General features: G+C 40.7%; 1 protein-coding gene across 1 annotated transcript in view; it reads left to right on the top strand.

Annotated features, from left to right (window-relative positions):
* The window catches only part of EPHA4 (EPH receptor A4), a 161,444-nt gene extending 142,043 nt beyond the window's left edge, over positions 1-19,401 (top strand). Inside the window, exons 14-18 of the mRNA XM_035132510.3 lie at positions 2,322-2,471; positions 6,555-6,748; positions 11,338-11,493; positions 11,801-12,652; positions 16,818-19,401. Coding sequence (XP_034988401.3) covers positions 2,322-2,471; positions 6,555-6,748; positions 11,338-11,493; positions 11,801-11,915 — 615 coding nt within the window. The 3' untranslated portion in view covers positions 11,916-12,652; positions 16,818-19,401. The remainder of the gene's footprint in view (positions 1-2,321; positions 2,472-6,554; positions 6,749-11,337; positions 11,494-11,800; positions 12,653-16,817) is intronic.
* The last annotated feature ends 3,628 nt before the right edge of the window (positions 19,402-23,029 follow it).

The raw sequence follows: 23,029 nt of genomic DNA, 5'->3' as shown, positions 1-23,029 counted from the left end.
GAAGGGCAGGAGGCAAAGCATTGAAAAGCCTCCCTTTCAATTTGGTGAGTGCAAATATAGTAAAGTGTTTTCTCTCCCAACAGAACTACAACAAATATCTATAATTTGCATCACAGTACATTGTCTTGTTTTGGTATCACTATTCAGGACAATTTGGATGAGTTCCACGGTTGAGTAACCAGAAGGAATCTCAAATTATAATTGTTCTCTTTAAAAAACAACAACAACAACCACCCGTTAATACTATTGAAAGCCAAGTCAATCATAAGGGTTCTGTTGGTTAAATTGAATTTTATCCATTGCTATATTAAATGAAAGAAGCTGTAACTTGGCCACCATTCAGAGGCACTGAAAACCATGAGTGCAAGAAATCTACATGTGTTCTCAGGATTTCCTGCAGCAGCTCTCATCACCAATGTGTTTTTCAGCCACCCCCAATTTGATGGTTCTCAGCCAAAGCCTGCTTGTTGTGCTGCCTCTGGGACTGGTAGGAATGCTCCCACGAGATCTCATAGGGCAATCCAACTTCCTGCAAGATCTCATGAGAGCATCCCCACTGTACCCACATATAGTTACATTTGTGCAAATTAAATGTGTATAAAATGATAGCACTGTATCTAAGACAGATCCCACTGTTCACATCCTTTCAATCTTTGGGAACCCCCATTTACATTTTAAATCTCCTTGTTCTTTAGACAGTTGCTGATTTATAAGAAGAATTTATTCAGGACCTTTTGATAAGGGTGTTTGTTTGTTTGTTTTAAAGAAGAAAAGATTAAAGTTCATTTGATTAGCCCTATGCACATATCTGTTGACAGTCTCAATTCTAAAAGGTTGCCGAGCCATGACAGTTGTTCCTCCTCAAGTGTTGTTCAATAAGACTAGGTCTTCTAATATATAAATTCAGAGTTCCATGTTGTTTAAGGGTCAAGTCCTGTATGGCATCATGAAATCACCCCAAGGGTCACAAACTAGTTATCAAACATGCTTGGGGTTTTTGTGATAGTGGCATGTGGGGAATGATTGCAAATTTTGCAAGCTTTCATGGGAGCACCATATTGAAGCCTTAGAAGGCATATATGAGAGAACGGGTGGGGGGTGGAGAGAGAAAGAAAAAAAAGCAGGAATATGAGATCATTAGCTATGATAGAAATCATGAAAGCATACTGGGGGGTGGGAAATGATCTGCAGCAATAAACACAAAAACTTTGGGTTTTTAAATGACTTTCTGCAAATGAAACTGCAGAAAACCTAAAACTCAATTAAGAACACCTTTTTCATTAGCATAAACAAAAGGAGAAATCTTTTTTCTTTCTTTCAAGAGAAGCTAAATCAAACAATGAGGATGGTATTACTTTTAATCCATTACTAAATTACTAATGCTTTGATTAGACATGCTTCACAACAGCAGCTCCCAAATGTTTTACTTAGGAACAAATAGCGTATGTGCTCAAAAAGCACTTGAGGATATATGACTTTGGACAATTTGTTCACCGGTTATGGACGGATTCCAGAGTTCTCTGATAAGCGTGGGCTGCAGCTGAAAACATATATGTTGAAGAACTGGACAAACAAGCCTGGCAGTAGCAACAGACACACAAGATCACACTAGCAAAGCTCTTGCATTCATAGCAAGTATCAAAATATTAAGTATGCAGTTACTGTATAATCCTGTGACCGATACTTTGTGAACTCCTAGCTGCATTAATCTAGCCTTAAGAAGTGGAATACTTACGTGCTGGTAATAATATTCCAGTTTCCTGGTTCCCATACCTGTGACGGAAAGCCAAATGGATGGCATTCCCTTATTTGTTAGAAACAGCATTAGACCAATTTTGTGTGTGTGGTTGGTACAATAAAAAAAAATCTGTGCCAGGATAACCTAAATTCTGAATTAAAAAAGCAGATTTCCACAACCTGTATAAATTATGCAGATTAATGCATAATCTGCTTTCCCCCATAATATATGGGGGGAAATGCTCTGCTCGTCATGGGACGAGGCAAAGACCTGCGATGCCCAAACAACTTAAAATTCTATTCAGCATTTGCTACACCACATGTTTTCAAGACCATTGGTTCAACCATAAAGACTAGATACTTGATTTTTTATTTATTTTAAAGATATTGATATTTGATGGGGCTATTTCCAGAGAAAATATTCATTTTCTCTGTAGGCTGAATAGACATGTAATTTTAGTGATATTTCTTTTCAGTCTTCTCATGAACACCACCCCTTTGCTTTGATAAATGATGGTGTATAACGTTGACATAAACCTAAAGTGCTTGCTTTCATATAAATGCCTTTGTTGATTTATTTGCAGGGTGGGAAGATTCCCATCAGGTGGACTGCACCAGAAGCAATTGCCTATCGTAAATTTACATCCGCTAGCGATGTCTGGAGTTATGGAATTGTAATGTGGGAAGTGATGTCCTATGGAGAGAGGCCTTATTGGGATATGTCCAATCAAGATGTAAGTGTTCTTCACCTTCATCTAAATACTGCCATTGTTAGACCTAGCTATCTGATATCAGTAACTGCATTCCTGCACACGTGTACTCTGAAATATGTTCCATTAGGCATGGGGTTGCTGCTGAAAATGTCATCTGGGGGCTGTGTTTGTTTGATGCTTCTCCACGCAGTTGGGGACTGAGTCTGAATGGCTCAAAACGTGGCTAGAGTTATCATGTGCTTATCCAATGGAATAAACACGTTGCTAAAGACAGCAATAAAACAGTGGAATTATTACAGGCCGCTGATGGTTTTCTCAAGAACTGATGGCTTGAGCTCCCGAGCCTGGTATTTCTTCCTAATAGTTCAACTGCCCACTGCTTCTGGGAGCAACATTTGTAAGGTCTTAGTAAAAATTCAAGGAAATAGAAGGTGGGTTCCTCTTAATGCAATGCTGCAATAATGCTACCAGACCCAATAAGACTCTGGATAAATTCAGATGACCTTGTATTCTTTTGCCATCAACTGAATTAAAATGTGTGGTAAAATAAATTGTCTTTCCACCCTCTGTGTCAGAATTGTTGCTCCAAAGACAGGGCTGTGATCTTCTGAATTAATATGAGACAAAGTCCTATGTGATTGGCCCATCTTTCAGGGTTGCATAATTCGCACACAGCCCCCAGTCAATATGGTAATGCATCATTTAGGAGCATCTCCCACCCAGCTTGGGGACTGCCTCTGAGGGACACCATTGTGGAGGTGGATAGAATCTTCTATTTGCATGCATCACTTCTTTTTGTAAGTCAAACCTCTCCATAGTCTTTTTGGGGTGGTGGGACAATAAAATATTAGAAATATATTTGCCATATCTAACAATCCTGGATCTCCCTGGAGTGGGAGGGAGCTGCTCCTTTCTTGGGGTCCCGGCCATTGAAGATTTGACCTTCTAGTGTCAATACTAGTGGGAAGGGTTAGCTGCTACAAAGATGTCATTTCACAGTGTAACTTTCCCCACTAGAAATTATATGTTTGTGGAGAGGGAATGGAATGGGGTATCCTGGAAAAGGGCATGCAGACTGGGCGAAACACTGAAGCAGAGTATTCTACACAGCAACATTTGGTCGCAAGTTGTGTGTGTGTGTGTGTGTGTGTGTGTGTGTGTGTGTGTACATTTGTCTGTACTTTTGCTTCATGCCATATGAAAGCACTGGAATGACTTACAACTCATGCAAATGGAACCTCAGAAAAGGAAAGCATTTATCCATTTGCAAAGCATTTCAGTTATTCTAGTGTGGAAAGAAAATTGTTAATATTGATTCTGTACCACAATTTCCCACTTGAGGATCCGGTAAGAAAACTGGTTTTCCAATTACGGGCAAATATTTTCAAACCCTAGTGTGGGTTTACATTCATATTTTTGAACTAGTAATGCTAATCTAAGACTGCACAAATAATTTCATTGGGAACATGTGATATTATTATTATTGTGCAAAAGGTTTAAGCAATAACAACAATAGGAGATATGTCCTTGGGGAACATTAAAAAGCAGCTTTAGTAAATGACCCCTTGTAAATTATGCAACTCTCCTTAACTGTACCATCTGGACTCCTTCAGTTCATTCCAAGAGGGAGTTAATAAAATTCCTGCTATTGTAGAACAGTCCTGAAGAAAAAGATGAAGAGGAATCTAATATATAGCAGAACATTTCAGAAAAGGACGACAGTCCGGTGAAAATGAGATATAACCTTTACCAGGAGGATTTATAAGCAGATTAACATTTCTTCCGTCCTCGATCTAGAGATATGAAACACTGAACACTTTAGTTCAAGGCAGGAAGCTGCATAATACTCACCCACCTTTTTTTATATAACTCAAAAGTTTCCAACATTGTTTACATGTGGATGGCATTGAAGCTGAAAAGAGATTTCCTTTTAATTTCCTTCAGATGTGGAATATATTTCAGGAGGGCCCACAGCTCGGCGGCCAAGTACATGGTTTGCATGTGTAAGATCCCAGACTCAATTGCTCGCCTCTCCAGTTAAAGATGAGATGGGGAGGCCAGAGCCCTCCAGAAGTTAGTGCATTCCCATCAGCCCCAAACAGAATGGTCACTATGATGGGATTTGGCGTCCAATAGCACCAAGAGGGCTCTAAGTCTCCCATCCCTGAGCTAAAGGATCGCAAGTAGAAGATCTGGAATAGAGCCGGCACTTTTCAGAGTAGGCAAGCTTTAGCTCAGAATAAACAAAAAGGCACTGAGCAGTTAGCATGAAAACAAAGCTTCAGATGTTCTCCGGAAACATTATGAGCTTTTAGTAACAAAATGGAATTCGGAGCAATGTTGAATTAGGTTTGCTGGTGTTTTTTATGCCCTCCTGCCCATGAGAGAGCAAGAAGAATGCCCACATTAATTGGGCCAGTGATGTAGCTATGACGCCTTCTGCTAGTGGAGGCAAACGAGAAGCTATGCAGCTCACGTCACACAGATTGTCACATAGATAAAGAAATACTGCACAGTGGCGGCGAGGAGGAGGAATATACATCTTTCTCCTTGCAATTAGAATGCAAATAAGGCTTGGAAAGTTATTAATTTTGTGGTTCTGAATGAGGCAGGGTTGGTAGCCTTGGAGACGACACTCTTCTCTGTTTGCCTTAATGCCTAGTGGCAATGGAAGTAGGAGTCCACGTTGCTTGCCTTTGTGCCTTACCCCGACACTTGTGAAACCAGTTGTATGGTTGTGCGAATCTATGTGTGTGGCCAATTAATCTTGCTTCTCTCTGTAAAGACTACCAACAAGAGTGCCAACTGTGACGGGGTGAAGGGTTGCGAACTGGGTAGACCGGGCTGTGAGGAACTGGATCTTGATTATGCATGAGCTTCTTCTACATAGGTTTGCCAAATAGGCAGTACGTGGTAATGAGCCATATGTATGGAAGGGTTTATGGGGTCCTTTATACAGACAGGTTTCGGATCCTGTTGGATACTGTTTATAATTACACACTTTCAAGTGACACAGTAGGGCAGTTTGCAGCTGGCCTTTGTGGGTGCAGAACAGCCCAAGGCAATTTCCCCTCTCACATTGCATGGGAGACAGACAGATTTAGGGAAGGGAAAACAGGACCAGGTGTTACTGGCAGTGGAGTGGAGCTGAGCTATGACAAGGGAAACAGTAATACCGTCCGGTCGGTATCTGGGACATATGGGAATTGTTGACAACTTCAGGAAATCTCATTTTGGTTCTACTTCCAAAATGATCAGCTGTCAGTAAAGCAACAAAAGTCTTAATGTGTTGTTGTTGTTTAGTCGTTTAGTAGTGTCCGACTCTTCGTGACCCCATGGACCAGAGCACGCCAGGCACTCCTGCCTTCCACTGCCTCCCGCAGTTTGGTCAAACTCATTTTGGTGGCTTCGAGAACACTGTCCAGCCATCTCGTCCTCTGTCGCCCCCTTCTCCTAGTGCCCTCCATCCTTCCCAACATCAGGGTCTTTTCCAGGGAGTCTTCTCTTCTCATGAGGTGGCCAAACCTGCCTGTATATTTAGTCATCCACTTTCCTGGGAACAAGCCCCATTAAACTCAATGTAATTTACAACATAATCCTAATCATGTCTACTCGGAAGAAAGTCCTACTGAATACAGTAGGGCCTACTCCCAGGTAAAAGGGTTGGGATTATACCCTTTCTTCTGAGTAGACATGTTAGAGGATTGCTCCATTGAATTCATTTCCTTCCCTAGTTTCTAATTTGGAAGGCATTTGCTATGACTTCTTATAAGACAGGAGTTTTAGAAACAAAATCTAAAGCAAATAACACGCACTCATTTTTCTTCAATGTCAAGTTTAAAATGTAATACATTTAAAATGCCTCCGCTCTCCATTATTTTAATAATGCAAACTCTTAATTACAGTTTTCTGAAAAAGCAAACAGTAAGTATTGGGAAGTCCAAAAATAACCGAAGCTTTTATACAAACATGTATTTACTGTTATTAAATGTGCACTTCTTTAAAATGCCAAACTTATTCAAGGTTACCCCATTTTGTAAGTATTAAATATATTATTTTATTTAGCTCTCCTAAAATGCTGCCTTTCATTTGTTTGTTTGTTAGGTTATCAAAGCCATTGAGGAAGGGTATCGGCTGCCGCCCCCGATGGACTGCCCCATTGCTCTCCATCAGTTGATGTTGGACTGCTGGCAGAAGGAACGCAGTGACAGGCCTAAATTTGGACAGATTGTCAACATGCTAGACAAACTCATCCGCAACCCCAACAGCTTAAAGAGGACAGGCTCCGAAAACTCCAGGTCAGCTGCGCTTTCTTAATGGTGATGGATGAGGGAATATATTGGTGGCGACAGGCAGCTGTAACTCACCACAACTTCTTTGCTGAAACTGAAGTCTACTTCATAACGTTGGCCAGATTCTTTACACTTCTCACCCCCACCCCCGCTTCTGGTTTTTCTTTTTTAAGATTGCAGTGGAAGGACTGTTGCCCATTTGGGTTACGCTAGCATTCCATTGGTCCACTGTATGCAGGAAAGATCCTTGTGGGATTTTGAAAGCACAGTCTTTTTTTTCTTCTCTTATCTTTTTTCCTTCTTTATATTGCTGAGCTATGAGCCTGAACATTGTTATAATGTAAGGTTTAGGTAATTCTGAAAGTGCCTAGAAGATTGGCTTCTTTTCTAATTGGAAAGGGAATAGGATACAAAATATGGAACTTTTAAAAAGTTTTATTTATCCTCCTCAAGTCATTGACCACAACAGAAATGTGAGGCTTTAAAAAAAAACTGTGCAAAGCCTGTGTGTTGTTCTAATTTGAATAAATTAAGGTAAACATTTTGTTTTTAATTAAGAAACCATTTGAAAACAGGGGGCAGAGGTTAATAATCCTCATCCCCAAATAAACTTTACAAGTAAGAACAGCAGTGGTGACTGTCATTGCCTGTTCAGCAGTGAAGGCCAAACATAAAAGCTGGTCTTATTTGGGAGTAAGTCCTATCAAATTCAGTATAATTTATTTCTGGGTAAATGTGCATGAGATAGCACACTGCGTGAGGCTGAAGTCATTTGGGGTTGTTGCCTATGTAAGAAAGAAGTAGCTAATACGGGGTTGGATCCTAAGAACCGCTTGTGGAATGAAGTTGGTGGAAGGAACATCTCCTGCTCTCTGTAGCTCCCAAAAATCTGCCCAATCACAGCCCCACTTCATTCAGGAGAAGCCACTAGTTCTCAGGCTCCTGTAGTCAGTACTTTTGTAGTATTACTGACTACAAGTCACAATGCCTATGTAGTACCTTCATTGTCAGAGGCAGCATAAATATCAGTTGCTGGTATTCACAAGAGGGCAAAGTGTTTTTATGTTTGGGTCCTGCTTGCAGGCTTCTTGTAGGCATCTGCCTGGTCTCTTTGAGAACAGGATGCTGGAATAGATGGACCTTTTGTCTCATCCAGCTGGACTCTTTGCCTTCCTAAGATAGGGAAAATAGAGCATTTTGTGGGTCAACATTTATAGATCCCTCACAATTTCTGGACTCTTGCCTTCCTAAGATAGGGAAAATAGAGTATTTTGTGGATCAACATTTATAGATCCCTCACAATTTCTTTTGCCAGTATTGGTGGTGAGGCTACTTATGACAGGGTGGTTGTTTTTAGACTGGCATGCCAGTCCTCACGGTACAGGTAAGGCAGGCCGCATTCAGTTGAGATGAACAGGAACAGAAGCATGGATTCTCATGCTTGCGGGCTCTTTATATCTTAGCAGTTATTTCTCTGCTTAAAGAAGGGGGAAATTTCCCTCAAGTGCATAATCAATCATGTGTCTCCAGGAACAAGTTGTCATAGCTGGCCAGAGGCGAGATATGAAACAAGAAGGAAATATTCTAAAAATGACACAGATCTTTCACTGAGGGGAAACAACTATTGCATTTCTCTCAGATGAGACTTCTCTTACAAGTGCAGGTGTCATCAGAGGCCAGACCGTACTAGATTCAGCCGCTGACAGTCCGGTATCAAGGAAAAAAAAGTGGTTTTTCATGTTTAAATGAGTATGCCCCTCGGTGACCATTGCTTACCATTTACATTACCAAAGACAGGTTATTAGCCCTCTGAGGCCACTATCCTCCTGTTTTCTCCAGATTGCTCTAATTGCATCTAGAGCCTGGGAAGTGTATCCTTCTGTCTGTGTTAAATTATTTAAGAGAGAGTGTGTCACATAATACCAACTGTTTAATCTCCTTCAGTTGTATTTGATCTTGGTCTGCTGATAAGTATAGATCTCTGACAACCATTAGCTACTACTGCAGCGTAGAATCTGATATTCATAGCTGATTTCCGCAAAGTGTCGAAAGTACCTTTTTACATGAGGACGCAGTGCAAAGCAAAAGATGTCTGTCTGCACTTTCATGTGAATCTGTACAGCAAAAGCTACCAAATGAGTGCTCTTTTGTGACTGCCCATTGCTCACCTCTTTGATGCATGCTAAATATATCATCTGCAGAAAGGGGTGTGGTGGCTGTTAAGAATGAGAAATAGCATTCAATCAAGATGAGAGCAATCCTGGACAATAACTTATACAATGCCTTTAATACACCCAGTCTTTGATCTTATTGAAATAAATTAAAACAGCTTTTTATTTTTTTAAAAAAAATCACCATCGTCATCTTGAGATTTGAGTGAGGTGCTATGGCCTATTCAAAACCAGTGTTGTGTGCAAAGGGTGTAAAAAAAACCCCCACTATATTAATAGATGTGTTGATGATGTTAAGATCCTGCAGATAATCAGAACTGGAACACGAACACACATTCCACAAAACAAAGATCAAAGACGCCATTATTCTGTGCCAGGCACACATGTCAAACAGAAACTGATTGATTAAAGTGGATTAACTCCCTGCCACCCAGCTTTCAGTGTGCCAGGTTGAAGCCTTCCTTAAGTTCTCAGCTTCCAAACTATATGAGAGCACACAGTTCCACTAGTGATGTTTCAGTTCTGTTGAATTAAGATCTTATTTTTCATGGTAGACAAGAAGTACATGGGGAGAGGCCGATTCTGTCACAGTAGATTGTTTCCCATTTAAGACCTCATTTACTTTTCAAAGTGTTATGGATGAAACAGGCTTCTGTATCCTGCGTTGCATTCTTGGGGGATCAAACTGGTGCAGTCAGTTCTGCTGGTATAATAAATTCTAGGGAAAGGTTGGGTAGGCATCTTCTGGAAATGCTTAATTAAACGGCATCCTGCATTGATGAACAAGTTTACACCAGACTGCCTGTGCAGGCAGTTTCATTTCGGGTCTCTGCGCACCACAGATTAATGTGGCAACAGGCACTTCTGACCTAATTCCATTTTTTAATTATTCATCCTAAGCCAAAGGCTTTTGCACATAGACAGAATTTCCCTGCAAATCATGGGTTCTGACTGTCCCCAGTGGATAGCATAGCACTTAGCATTTGTCTGGAGCCTTTTACGGATAGATCAGCTAGTTTTCTGGCAGCAGTCGTGGTGGCACATTGTTCATCTATGATAAGAGGTGTTGCTTCTGGACATTTGCAGCTGTGTGCTTGAAACTCCATTTCACATCTTAAGATTTCCACATGAATGCACCCTTGAATGCAATCTATCATGGGGAGAAAAATTACGGGAGTGTAAATTGGCCTTGAGGACATCCCTAATAGTCTGAACCCGTTATGGTGTCTCTACATACAGGCTTGGTCACAGGGTGTATGATGACATTGTAATGGCATTGCAGCTACACTGCAGCATCACAAATGTTACTTTACAGATTGTTCCCCAAAGGGACTGAAACCGTTACCCTCATCAGACAGGACCATAGTAACTATCTTTGTCAACAGCATGGCACCAGTTTACTTGAAGGATTGTCCTTTTCCATGTATGCCCACTCAACCACTTTGCCGTGTGGAACATGATATCCATTTGGCACTTGAAATCAATCAGTCTTTTAGCTTGGCAGCACCTACACTTTGGAACTCATTGCCTCTTGACATCAAGGCAGGTTCCTTTGCTGTACTCTTTTCAGCACCTGCTAAAAACAGTTTAGCTCCCAGAGCCTATCCAAATGTGTAGAAGTTGACCCATGTTAATCTGTTTTCATGCGAAATGTAGATTTTAATGATATTTAAGTTCTTTTTATTAAAAAATGCTTGTGTTTAACTTTTATTTTCATTACAATTCAAATGTGTGGGGTTGTGTTCTTTTTTTAAAAAACCACTTAGAGGTTCTATCTACAATCAAATGGTACATAAATTTCGTTAAAGAAATAAAATAAACAGTGGCTCACCTTTCTACCATCTAGCAGAAAAGCAGTGCATTGTGGAAAACCTTTTTTTTTTAAAGGGACCTCACTTAGTATTAGATATATAGAAACAAATGTGTCTGCAATGCTATCCACAATATTTTCACCTACATTTTCATATCTGTCTCTGTGTATACATATTGAAGGAAGCACCTAAGTTACACATTGTGACCGGGTAAATATAGTCCTAAAGTGTTTTGGAACTTTCTGCCATATATATTTGTGTGGGAAACTATTGCATACTTAGTTTATTCACAGTATTTATATCCTGCTGTTCAGGTAGAGTAGATTGCAGAAGTTTATTCTAACCATAATCACTGATGATAAAAAGTTACAATAGACAACTTGTTTATTCAGAAAAAAGCTGTTATTGCTTCTTCTCACTCCCCTCAGGGCAAGATGGTTCCGCAGAAGCCCCTGTGGTGGTAGTTGGAGGCGCTTGTTTCTTACAAATCTCTAGGATTCTACGCCTCTCTTATCTGTACTGAGCACTGAGTATGCAATATAAAGTCTAGCCGGATTTTTGTTCTTGTTGCTGTGACATCTTTTTAACCATGTTCTTCTGTTGTTGTTCCCAGACCTAATACAGCTCTGTTGGATCCAAGTTCTCCTGAATTCTCAGCCGTAGTTTCCGTTGGCGATTGGCTCCAAGCTATTAAGATGGAGCGATACAAGGATAACTTCACAGCTGCCAGCTACACTACCCTAGAGGCTGTGGTGCATATGAACCAGGAGTAAGTACTCAGCGGTATAACAAAAAAACTGGTAAATCTGGATATTTAATTGGCTTTTTTTGCTTTGCACTGCATATCATTGCATCCATTACAATATCAGTCTACAATGTGTGCTGTTCCAGAATGCCCTTCAGCTGCTTTAATCAAGCATTAGTATACATTCACCTTGCTTTGCCTTCTTTTCTCCTTTTTTGTGTATGTTCCTGTCTCAATATATTTTAATGGATTTTACTTAATATATTTTACTGGATCCACTTCTGACAAAAAAAAATTCACCCTCGGTTTCTTTCTTTTTTGCTTCATGCAGCGACCTGGCAAGAATTGGAATTACCGCCATTGCACACCAGAATAAGATTCTGAGCAGTGTGCAGGCAATGAGGACCCAAATGCAACAGATGCACGGAAGAATGGTTCCCGTTTGAGCCAGTACTGAATGAACTCAAAACTCTTGAAATTAGTTTACCTCATCCATGCACTTTAATTGAAGAACTGCACTTTTTTTACTTCTCCTCGCCATTTGAAATAATAATAATAATAATTAAATAAAAAAAAAAAGATTTGCAGCGTCGATTGATATATAAAGTTTGCCAGGAGTGTTGCGGGGAGGGGACCTACAGAAATGACAGCCCGTCATTTGTGAACAGGCCTGGAACAAATTGTTTCTTGGAATATACTTCTGTGTTGATCGACATTTATGTAATATACATGTATCTATATAACATCACATACAAGTTCTGATGCTGTGTTTGCTGCCAGATACTCTGTTGTTCCCTCAACAGCCACTGGGATTACAATCATTGTGTTTGGCCTGTGGGGTAAACCACAGTTATTCACCTTTTATTGGAATGAAGAATCTTCTGTATCAAGACACGTTGGCATATTCTGAGCATCAACGGTACCTTGCAGAAACCTTGAGGGGAAATATCCTTTTGGCTGATCAGTGCCTCTCAATTGAAGATTTGGCCACTTCCAAGCTGAGACGGAGAACAGTCTTTATGGATTACCGGATTATTCTTTTTTGGAGGCTGGAGAGTTGCTTGAGGCTTGTACTGATCATCATTTTTGAGCACACATAAGTCAGCCATTCTTGACTGTGGATCTTCCAGACTTCCATCCTTTTGCCCTTCTAAGATACAATTGATTGTGCAACATTGAAAAGGTCAGTGGGACTGTGGTTTCCCCTTTGTGATAACGGTGGCTTCATTTCCTTATCAGTAATAAAAGAGAATGCGCTGATGGGATGTGGCTAGTAAAATAACCTCCCCCCCCCTTTTTTAATTTAGTAAGACAATTATTCTAGATGTTTGTTTTCTACGCATCGTGGAGGGATTAAGCTTTCATTAGTTGACTCCATCAACCAACACTAGAATGTATGACATCTCTGCATTGGACATCACTTTTGTAGGTCTGTAGGATGAACTTTACACAACGTTTTGTGGTGTGCAGATTACATGGTTCAATTCTGCATCCATTGGGCTCTACACACATACCGTAGGTGCCTATTTCATTATGATATCCAGCACATGACTCATATAGACCATGGCACATAAAGAAAAAGTGTTGACATGGGGGAAAACCACCAATGGCCTAGGAAACATCTGTATTGGTTTGCTACACAGGAAGCTTGACAGAAACCACACCCCACCCTAAATTAATATGCTTATTTTATAAGCCAGTCCCACTAGCTACCTGTTCACTATGTGAAAATTCACTTATCCGAACGTAAAGCTTTATGCCCAGATATCGCTAGACACTCCACAGATTCAGATATCTGAAAAGATGGAGTTTGGCCACTTCTTTACTTCCTTGCTTTTTTCTGCTTTGCTGGGGAAGTCATTTTCAGGCAGAAACCATGCAGGGTGGGAGGGCAGGTGCAATTTTTGGTTTTGGACGAATCAGGGAGCTGGAGAGATTGGACAAATAAGTTTTTCCCTTTGTCTTTCTTTTGCTGGTAGGCTGCAGCCTTTTCAGAAAGAAATTATGAAGGGGTTGGGGGAGAGATTGGACAAATCCCTGATTAGAAATGTTCCCATAGGAAATAATGGAAATTGTGGACTTACTATGCAAACATTCACCTAATGAACGATTTCCAAGGGACCTGCATGTATTTATCCTTAACATCACTGAGAGTTGGAAAAGTGGTATATGCTCCAGGCTCATTTGCCAAGCTGTTTATATCAATCAGACTTTTTTAAAAACAAAAACAAATCTTACTACTCTCTGCATTGCATGTTCCTTGTCTATTTTGAACAAATATTAGATCAGCACAAGGAGTGCTGATGAAAGAGAAAATGCTTAATTTACAGCCGTACCCACTTTTTACTTTGATCTGTCATTCAGAAGTGGTGCACAATCCAACTTCATCTATGTTTATCTGGAAAACCCTCTCAGTTCAATGAGGCTCACTCCCAAAGAAGAGATTACAGCCTCAGATCCAGATCTTGGTTCATTTTGCAACCAGAAAAGTGTGCAGGAATGAAAGAGAATCAAACCTATTGATGATTTGGTGTAGAGAATATGAGTGTCATAGGGTGAGGCCACCTGCTAGAAGTATTTCAGCTAAGCTTATTATTTTGAGGATGGCAACATCACCTATTAGGTTTTCAGCTTTGATTTCCCCCTCTCTCTAGTTCTATCTACTTGTGACAGCAGCTTCAGCACAAAAAGAGAATGACACTCAGGTTTGATTTGTTAGAAATCACTGCACTTATTTGGAAGCCAGGAGCACTGAGTGAATTGAAAGAGTCAAACTTGCCATATTCCCAACGTCACTCTTGTCATTTTTTGTCACTTGCAACAACAACTTACCAATTTTAACCACAAGCTTCCCCTATGAACTTGATTCTGAAAGCAAATGGTTGCGAACATGGGTTGCTAAATTTGGATCCTGTCAAAAAATCTGACAGCTTAGTAAAACCTTTTTGCAGAATTACCCATAAAAGCTTTTCATTTTGAAGAATATGGAGGTGTGTGTTTTTGAAAGGTGACTTAAACAGTCATATTTTAACACATTTGCTGGTGAATGTTAGTCTTTGAGTTTTCCTGAAAATATTAAAGTCTTCCTCAACCAAATAAGAATGGAAGTCCATCTCCCCCACTTCCTAAAACTTTTCCCCAAAAGCAGCTGGTGTGTGGGTATGTATGTTTACATGAACATTCAGAATAGAGTTAGACTCGGGAAGATGGGCTTTTATAACACCACTCATGCTGTTAACCTCACTGAAAATTGTTTCCTCCTCAAAGTTTCTATGGTTTTTTAACCCTAAAAGGACAAACAGCAACTTCATTGAGAGAGAGGAGAATTTTTTTACTGGGGAAAACAGCATGGTGTTAAAATTTCACCTCCACCCATTCCAAATTATTTGACTCTCCATGTTTCCCCCCTCAAATTTAAAGAGATCTTATCAGTCCTTGTTTAATTTTGTTTTGAAATTCAGAGAAATTTGGGGGCTCTCTTCCCAACCTGCAATGGTGTAAGCTATGTAGTCAGGTATACACACATACTTGGCAGAACTAGGATACAGCCAGAGAATGATTATCATGGACAATGGACTAAACCATGATTTAGTACTACCAGTATTTAAAAATCAGAATGGACCTGAGTAAAGCCTCAGTCACCCTCTCACATACAAACCCATCTCCAAATCTTATGTGGCTGGGAGAAAGAATTTGCTAGTATGTATTTTCCATTTTGAAGAATCCTGGCTTAGTGTTACACAGAAATCAGAAATTGTGGTTTAGCTCAAATTCTAGACCAGGCTTCCTCAACCTTGGCCCTCCAGATGTTTTTGGCCTACAACTCCCATGATCCCTAGCTAGCAGGACCAGCGGTCAGGGTTGATGGGAATTGTAGTCTCAAAACATCTGGAGGGCCGAGGACGAGGAAGCCTGTTCTAGACAAACAATTCACCTTTGGCTTTGTGAAGTTAGCTTAGTATCAAATTCACCAGAGCTTGTTTTAAACCACTGTCTCTGATTCATATCAAATCCTAAGAGAGGATTCTTTGAAATTAAACCAAACAAAGCCCTTCGCCAAACCATGCAAGAGACTAAGAGTGTCAGCCCAAGACTCTAGTGAGGCATGTTGCATGTTATAGCTCAGGTGTGGGGAACCTTTTCCCCCAATGGGCCAGATATTTATCTCCTCCAACCTGCTTTGGCAGGTGGGTAGAACCACCCACCTGTCAATCATCTGGTGTCAAAATGGTCCTGCCCACGTGTTGAAATTGACCTCCTATGTGGATGAGGGGAGATATTGACTAAGCAGGCCTAAACTTTCTGCCCACCAGCTGATGAGGAAGGAGTTCAATTCTGCTGTGTTTGGCTACATAGCTGAGTTCCACATGAGGAATGTACTGGTGCAGCTGATCATTGCAGAAAGCAGGATTGAACTCCCCACCCTCCACAGGCCAAGTCTTGACAGGAGTGCAGCCCTGCTTATAATCTGGGATCAGCTGTGCGAGCAAGCAAATAAAGTATCAAATATTCAAAACAGGAGATAATGTCACTAATCTGTTGGCCCCTCTAGCACAGAAATATTGGGCAGTTCTAGGAACACAGCAACAGGTTCACACATTGCTCCTCAGATTTCTAGGTTACGAGTAAACTCTCCTGTCTCCCCTACGCAGATCTGTGAACCTCAACCATAAAAGGAACTTTATCAAGCCTGGGATTGTCTGGTCCTGGCAGTGGCTTTCCAGGTCCTCAAGGGAGATTCTTTTGTGTAAACAGGAGATTTTAGAGTATTGAATCCGGGACCTTATGAAAGCAAAGCAATCACAAACTGCCTTACAGTAATGGCTACAATAATTCAAGCAGCAACATGATAGTGAGGCTGAAAGAAGGCATTCCAATCCTCATCCTAGCATTGGCTGCTCAAAATAGCAGGTCTTCCCATGTGGTGACCCATTTGAACCAACGTGGACCCTGTGATCATAACCTGAGGCCATTCTTTGTGTGCCTCTTCCATGAGAGGTCTAGAGAGAAGCAACATGAAAACAGGCCTTTTCTGTGTTGGCTCCCCATTTGCAGAATGCTCTCCCCAGGGAGGCTCGCCTGGCACCTTCACTGCATTTCTTTAGGCACCAGGTGAAAACATTTCTCTATAACCAGGCCTTTACTGATTAACACTTTATGGCCTTCAAAATGTGTTTGTGGGAGGAGAGTTATTAGTTTGTTTTCGTTTTCATTTTATTATGTATTTTGTGTTCTTACTTTGTATGTTTATGTTGTGAACCACCCTGTGATCTTCAGATGAAGGCTGGTATGAAATGTAAAATAATAATAATATAATAATAGTTTGATGTTTGTCTCTTTTTTAATAGGGAAAATGGATCTTGCTTTCTTGGACTCAGCCCTTCCTGGTGCCCCTGTTGGCCTTGGAGGATAACAGGCCAGAGACAAAAGCCTTCCAGTGTCCCGGTTTACTCAGCACTGAAGATGGACTACATAAGCAGCATTGCTCCCTGAAGAGTGTCTCTTAGGCTTTCTTCTTTTTTCTATTTTTTCTTTTTCTTTTTTTGTTGTCAGCAACAAAACTGAAAGATGAAATGGCCCAGATGTGGGCTCTTTCATTGCCACTTGAGGAATGTACTGTATCAAAGCCCTACAGACTTCTCTTTCCTCGCTCCATTTATTTAATTTTTGTGTAAGTGCGTGTTCTCTCTTTTTTTTTCCTCCTGCATGTCACTGCTGCATCGGTATGAGTGCAAGTAGCAGAGCTCTACATGTCATAACGATGGACGCCAGGGTTAGGTGCCGTAGCACAGAGCCCAGTTCACAAAAGCTGAGACTGTGTGGGACAGTGAAGTGATCCTTTACAGGAGGGGGAAAAAGTGTGCCATTGCGATAATATCGATATTTTTTAATAGAATGGAAAATAACTTATTATCTCTTCCGGGAATGTGTGAGTGTGCGTATGGCCTTGGGTGTGTGGGTGTGTGCTTCTGTGTTGCCTGTTGCCCAGGGCCACCTGTGAACATGCAGATAGCATCTCAGAGAACTTGGCGGTTGTTGCTGAGCTGTTGAGTTTCCAGGCCAGTAGGTGAGCTATGCAACGGTGGCGAGAAATCACACACACTCCTGAATGTTACAGTCCTGTATCTATTCATGTATTATGTAGCTGCCACACTAACCTTAACAAATAGTTATTCAGCCTAGAGCAGGGGCGCCTTCACTCGAGTTGTGGAGTGATCCATTGTGAGTTCCATAACTGTGATAAAGAATTCGATCGATGACCATTAGTCTTGTCGAGGCCTGTTCATTATCGAAGCAGCAGTACCTTAAGGGGGAAAGTAGGTGGAGATGAAGTCTTCATCCATCAGTTGGTTGTTTTGAACTGAACTATTAAATAGCCTTTTTTTCTCCCCCGCCCTGGAAAAAAAAAGCTCTGAGAGACTTGATGAACACAAACAGAAATATGCAATCCTTATCCATTCACAGAAGTAAATTATTCAGTGTGCCACCTGCAAGGAGTTTGGGGCCCATGAGCAAACTGTTTTATTTTCTCCCAAGTTAAAGAATGCAAAAGGTTTTGAATGTTTAAGCAAGGGATTTGCAAAACAAAAACAAAAACCCAACCCTTTCATGTTCCTCTCATAGGTAAATTGCAATACAGTTTGCAATATGTGGTAATGACCTACCAGTCCTATCTAGGAAAGTTTACAGAGTCTGGAGAGTTCACTGTTAATTTTCTGAAGACTGTTCTTGGAGGCGAGCTGAATGCAGGAGTCTGGGGAATGGACTGCCATTCCACATTTTGAGCTCAGCAGTTGATGTGCTCGACCTGCTTTCTGGTCACAGAAGACTCTTCCCTACTGAGATACAGTGAAGCACATCAAGCTGAAACAGGACAGTCAAACCTACATGCCTGGCGGGGGGAAATCAAGGAAAAGAATGTGTAAATATTGCATTTAACATGCTCGGCATTGAATGAGGCCCTAAAACAGTTTCTCTGGAGTTTATTCTTCATCCTCGCTTCCCCCCCCCCTATTTCTTCCTTTCCCATTTCTAAGGTTATTTTTTTTGGTCTGATGAACACAAAATTGAAGATCAGTATTTCTTGGTTTGTGTAGTTGTGCTGATGGCAGGACACAGCACTGTCAAGGAGCCGGGGGGCATAAAGTGTTGTGAACTGCAAACCCAGCATTCTGAGATTGCAGTCAAGTGTACCAAACAGCTTGGATGGGTAGAAAGACAACAACACACAAACAACCTGACAACAACCAGAAATTGATAGAGAACTGGCCTCCATTTCTTCCCGGTTCAAGATGAGGCATCAACAGGACTCCAAAACAGCAAGCCTCCATACATTAGAAAATTGTTCTGCTCACAATCCCACCAGTTGATGTTTGTCCAGGTTTCTTGCTGTATTAACTTTGTGATGGATCTATGTATTAAATATATATATATATGTATAAAACAAAAAGAAGAAGAAGAAGCTGGTTCTTGCCAGTGAACAGGACTTCAAAGCAGTATTTTTCTTTCACGTGACATTTTCATAACCAGAAAGAAAGCATCCTGAATACTAATTAGACAGATTTAAAAGAGAGAGAGAGTGCATTTATTTTTTGGTATCACTACAAGTATGATGGAATATGCAAGGACTGTGGTTAAAAAAAATTAGAATGTATGAGGCATATGATAATTTAGTCCATTCTGGGGAAGAAGAAAAAAATCTTAACAATGCATTGCTTGGTTCGCAGATTTGAATGAAATCTTGGTTAGAAATATAGATTTTCTATTTTGTTTTAATTTGTAATTTTTCCCTCGCCATCAATCTTAGGTACACATAACTTATGTCATTTATTTATGGTCTTTTATACCTAGTTTGTAAAATTGTAAAATAGCAAGCTAAATGCAGAAGTTTGCATTTGAAAATAATAAAGTAGTTGCTGTACAAATCTCAAATGTGATTCCTGTTATTAAATATAACTAGCATTCCCTGCTACTTTCAGGTCTTTACTGCACAAAATCAAACTACTGGTATTCTATTTTACTGAATGAGTAGAAGAGTCACAGCATTATCTTCGTTTGCACAATATGATTCGGACCATATCACTACAAAAACGTTTCTTGCGTATAGAAAGGTAACATGTCAATGAGAAGGTCTAGGTCAGAATTCTCAGTCTTGGTATCTGATTTTCTGTGTGTAGATATTTCTTTGAAATAGAGAAGGATTCAAGCATGCTGCTTCTTCCCATTTCACCTTGAAGTAGTATAGTCCAGAATCAGGTTTACCACCTTATCTCCTTTGGGTGAATTAGCCCATGGCCCATTGAAAATAATGGAAAAAGTAAAGTGCCACTGAGAGTTAAGGCTCCTCTACACTCACCTTTTGCCCTGCATTTTCTAGGGACAGACCCATGCTTTAAAGCATTGTGTCCAAATGCTTCCCCTCCCGGTGCTTTCCCCATGAAAACCCATTATTTAATGCTTAATTGGAGCCAATGATTTGGGTTTTCCCCAGATGGTTGTTTGCTGGATCAAACCAAATGCCCAACTAATCCAGCATCCCATTCTCACAGTAGTCAAATAGGGTGCCACAGGCAGGATCTACATGCAACATCACTCTCCTCACTTGTGATTCCAAGCAACTAGTATTCAGAGACATGCAACCTCCAACACTGGAGGTAGAACACAGTCATCATGACTTGAAGTCATTGATGGCTATATCCTCCATGCATAAGGACATGGTTGAAGGTACCAGACTGCAAGAAAAGGAAGGATGTGTCTGCGGTCTCTCAAAACAGTGGTCACATTTTTCCCTTGGCCACTCTCCAACTTTCCCAGGCAGGATGAAAGAACAAGGGCATAAATATTAATCCTATCATACATATCCTTATCATAAATGGAAGAACATCTACTCCAATCCAATCAGTTTTTAGTTATGCAGCTCAGTTTGCTGTTGAATGGCATTTCAATTTCAGGATCATTAAAGATTTTATCGAACGGAGTACTTGGAACTGAACAAAGTCGTTAAAAAAATAATAATAATACATAACCTAAGGAACATGCTTAGTAGTGAACAGGTACTAATCTCATTTAAGATGTGTGCTTGGTTCTCTGCAATTTACATTCCTGAAAGGTTTTGTTGTTGCTGTTTAGATTTGACATAAATCAGACTTGTACACCCAACTATGCATCAAGAGGAAAGACTTACAAATGAAGGAACACGTCTGGAATAGTTGGAACACCTGTCACCTAATTCAGCAACTTTACAATATTGCAGATTAAACTACAATATTGCAGATTAAAGCATATTAAGAGGTACCTGAAGTTTGTTATGAAACCTGAAAATCCACTACAGTCAAGGATCATAGATCAATTAATTGATCCTCCCCTTGTGCAGCCAAGATTACAAGCAGATGGCGGTGCCTATTGCTAACCCAACATTGAGCTAGCTAGACAGATCAGTGGAATAAATGTCTCACTGGGTTCCTGCTTTACCTTAACAAGGAAGGACTCTCAGAAGATCAAAAGTATTATTAAAATGTTGGTAGCAGCTCCATCTTCCACAAGCACCACAAGTCAACCAAACTACTGAAATTATACTAAATGGAGAGGAACCATGAACTTGCTGGCTGTCTCATAAAATGAAGGAGTGGAGCCACTGAAGGGTTTGCTTCACAAGCAACTGAGTGTGATTTCTAAGGACTGTAAGTCCTTTAAAAAAGGCATTCCAGGGGCATGGCAAGGGCAGGACGGGGCTGGGGGACGGATTCTCTCTGCCTAGCTCAGTCACGCAGACTGGCAAAAAAGATTGATTGTAAACTGACCTCCATTTCAAAGCCCTGTTTTTCCCTCTGACAACCTTGGGCTGCTTCATCTGGCAGTAGCCTTGCTCCAGAATGGGGCTTGGATGTGGCATGACTTTACACCAACTTAACTTATACCAGCTTGCTTTACGCCAGCTTCTTGTGTCCTAAACCCCTCAGGAAATAACGGTAGAGCAGGACCTGGTCTGGAGAATAAAGGCACTGTCAGGGTATATATTTTTTCTTTCTCGTCAAGAAATTTGTTTTGAGATCAGAAGGCAGGCCTTAAGGGGGGTCGAGGTGAAGGGCTTTGTTAGCAGTGCTTGACCCTCCTCCTCCACATCTGGGCCTGCTGTTATGCCCATGAGAATAAGTTCCTTCCATTGATGTATTTTGGTAGCATAAACACTTTATTGATGTATTTTGGTAGCATAAACAGAGTAGTACGACTGTAACAGAAATCCAAACGCATGGTTCTACTACCGCTTGCTGCATGCAGTTTTGAGGTCTGTGTAGCATAGTGAAAGATGTGGGGAAGCATGGCTTATCTTGAGATCTCAGACCATTCCGCTCATGTCAGAGAAGCTAAATGAATTTTGACAATTACAAAAAATGCCTGGTATACTCTAAATCAACAATGTGATTGAGTTCCAGCTACACTTGGGGCCTCGGCCACAGTTATTTTACCCTTTCCCATTTAAGGAAGTGCCCTTGGGCCATTTACTGATTCTCGATTGAATGGGTAATAGACCTCTGACATATCTTATTTCTAGCTGCAGTCCTGAACATAATTCTTTGTTTACAGCTGCCGCCAAGAGACTTCTATGAATATGTAAATGTTTCTCTTAAAAAAAAGTGGAAACCTAAGGCATTTCAGTTCTAATCATCCTTAGTAAAGCAGAGATGGAAAAGTAGCTGCAATGAAGACAAGCCAATGATTTGCTTGAGTATGTGAATGGAATATGCAGAGCTCTAATATTACATGAATACACCAATATTCATTACACAATTATATCCCACTTAATCGGTTTATGGATTGTTCGTCTATAACCAAAGCGGTGCGCTTTTCGTAGGCATTCGCTTGTTCAGGAGTATGTTCCATAAAACATACAATAAAATCACTCAAGGTCCTTTGCAGGCAAAACTGTGAGGGGCTTTTATTACCATTCTGTGTATTAAGTCTAGAAGCAAGACTTAAGACTCCAGTGAAAATGGTTCTTTTCTCACTTAACTTGTGTATGATTTAGAATGAAATCAATTGGAATTGCACGCCCTAACTGCACACAGGATTACAACCTTGAGTGTTTCTGATCCCCGAGCGTTTGGAGTGAGCAACCATCAGTACCTCCAGGTAGGACTTGGGAGTAACACACTCATCCAGGATTTCAGACAAGGTCCTCTCCCAGCCATATCCAACAATGCCAGGAACTGAACCAGGGACCTTTCACATGCAAAGCAGAGGCTCTACTACTGAGCTATGGCACTTTACCACTTCACCACTGGCATTGGAATAACATCCTCCACTGCACCTGAGGGCAGGCTATGTAGCACACATATAGCCCTCTCCATGCCCCTCGGCATTTGTCATCTGAGGCAGCTGCTTCACTCTACCTCATGGTAGGGCTGGCCCTGGGTAAGTGGAAGGACCAGAATAAGACATGCTGAGACCTGAAGTTACATCAGTTTTAAGAGGCCTGACAGCGTTTATCTCTCTATATATACAATATATATATCGTAATAGTATTATTTTAACAGAGAGACTTCTGGGTATAGGGTGGTAT

The sequence above is a fragment of the Zootoca vivipara genome, chromosome 5, assembly GCF_965207765.1.
Source record: "Zootoca vivipara chromosome 5, rZooViv2.hap1.1, whole genome shotgun sequence".
In the NCBI taxonomy this organism is placed as follows: domain Eukaryota; kingdom Metazoa; phylum Chordata; class Lepidosauria; order Squamata; family Lacertidae; genus Zootoca; species Zootoca vivipara.
This window is presented reverse-complemented; position numbering and strand designations above follow the sequence as displayed.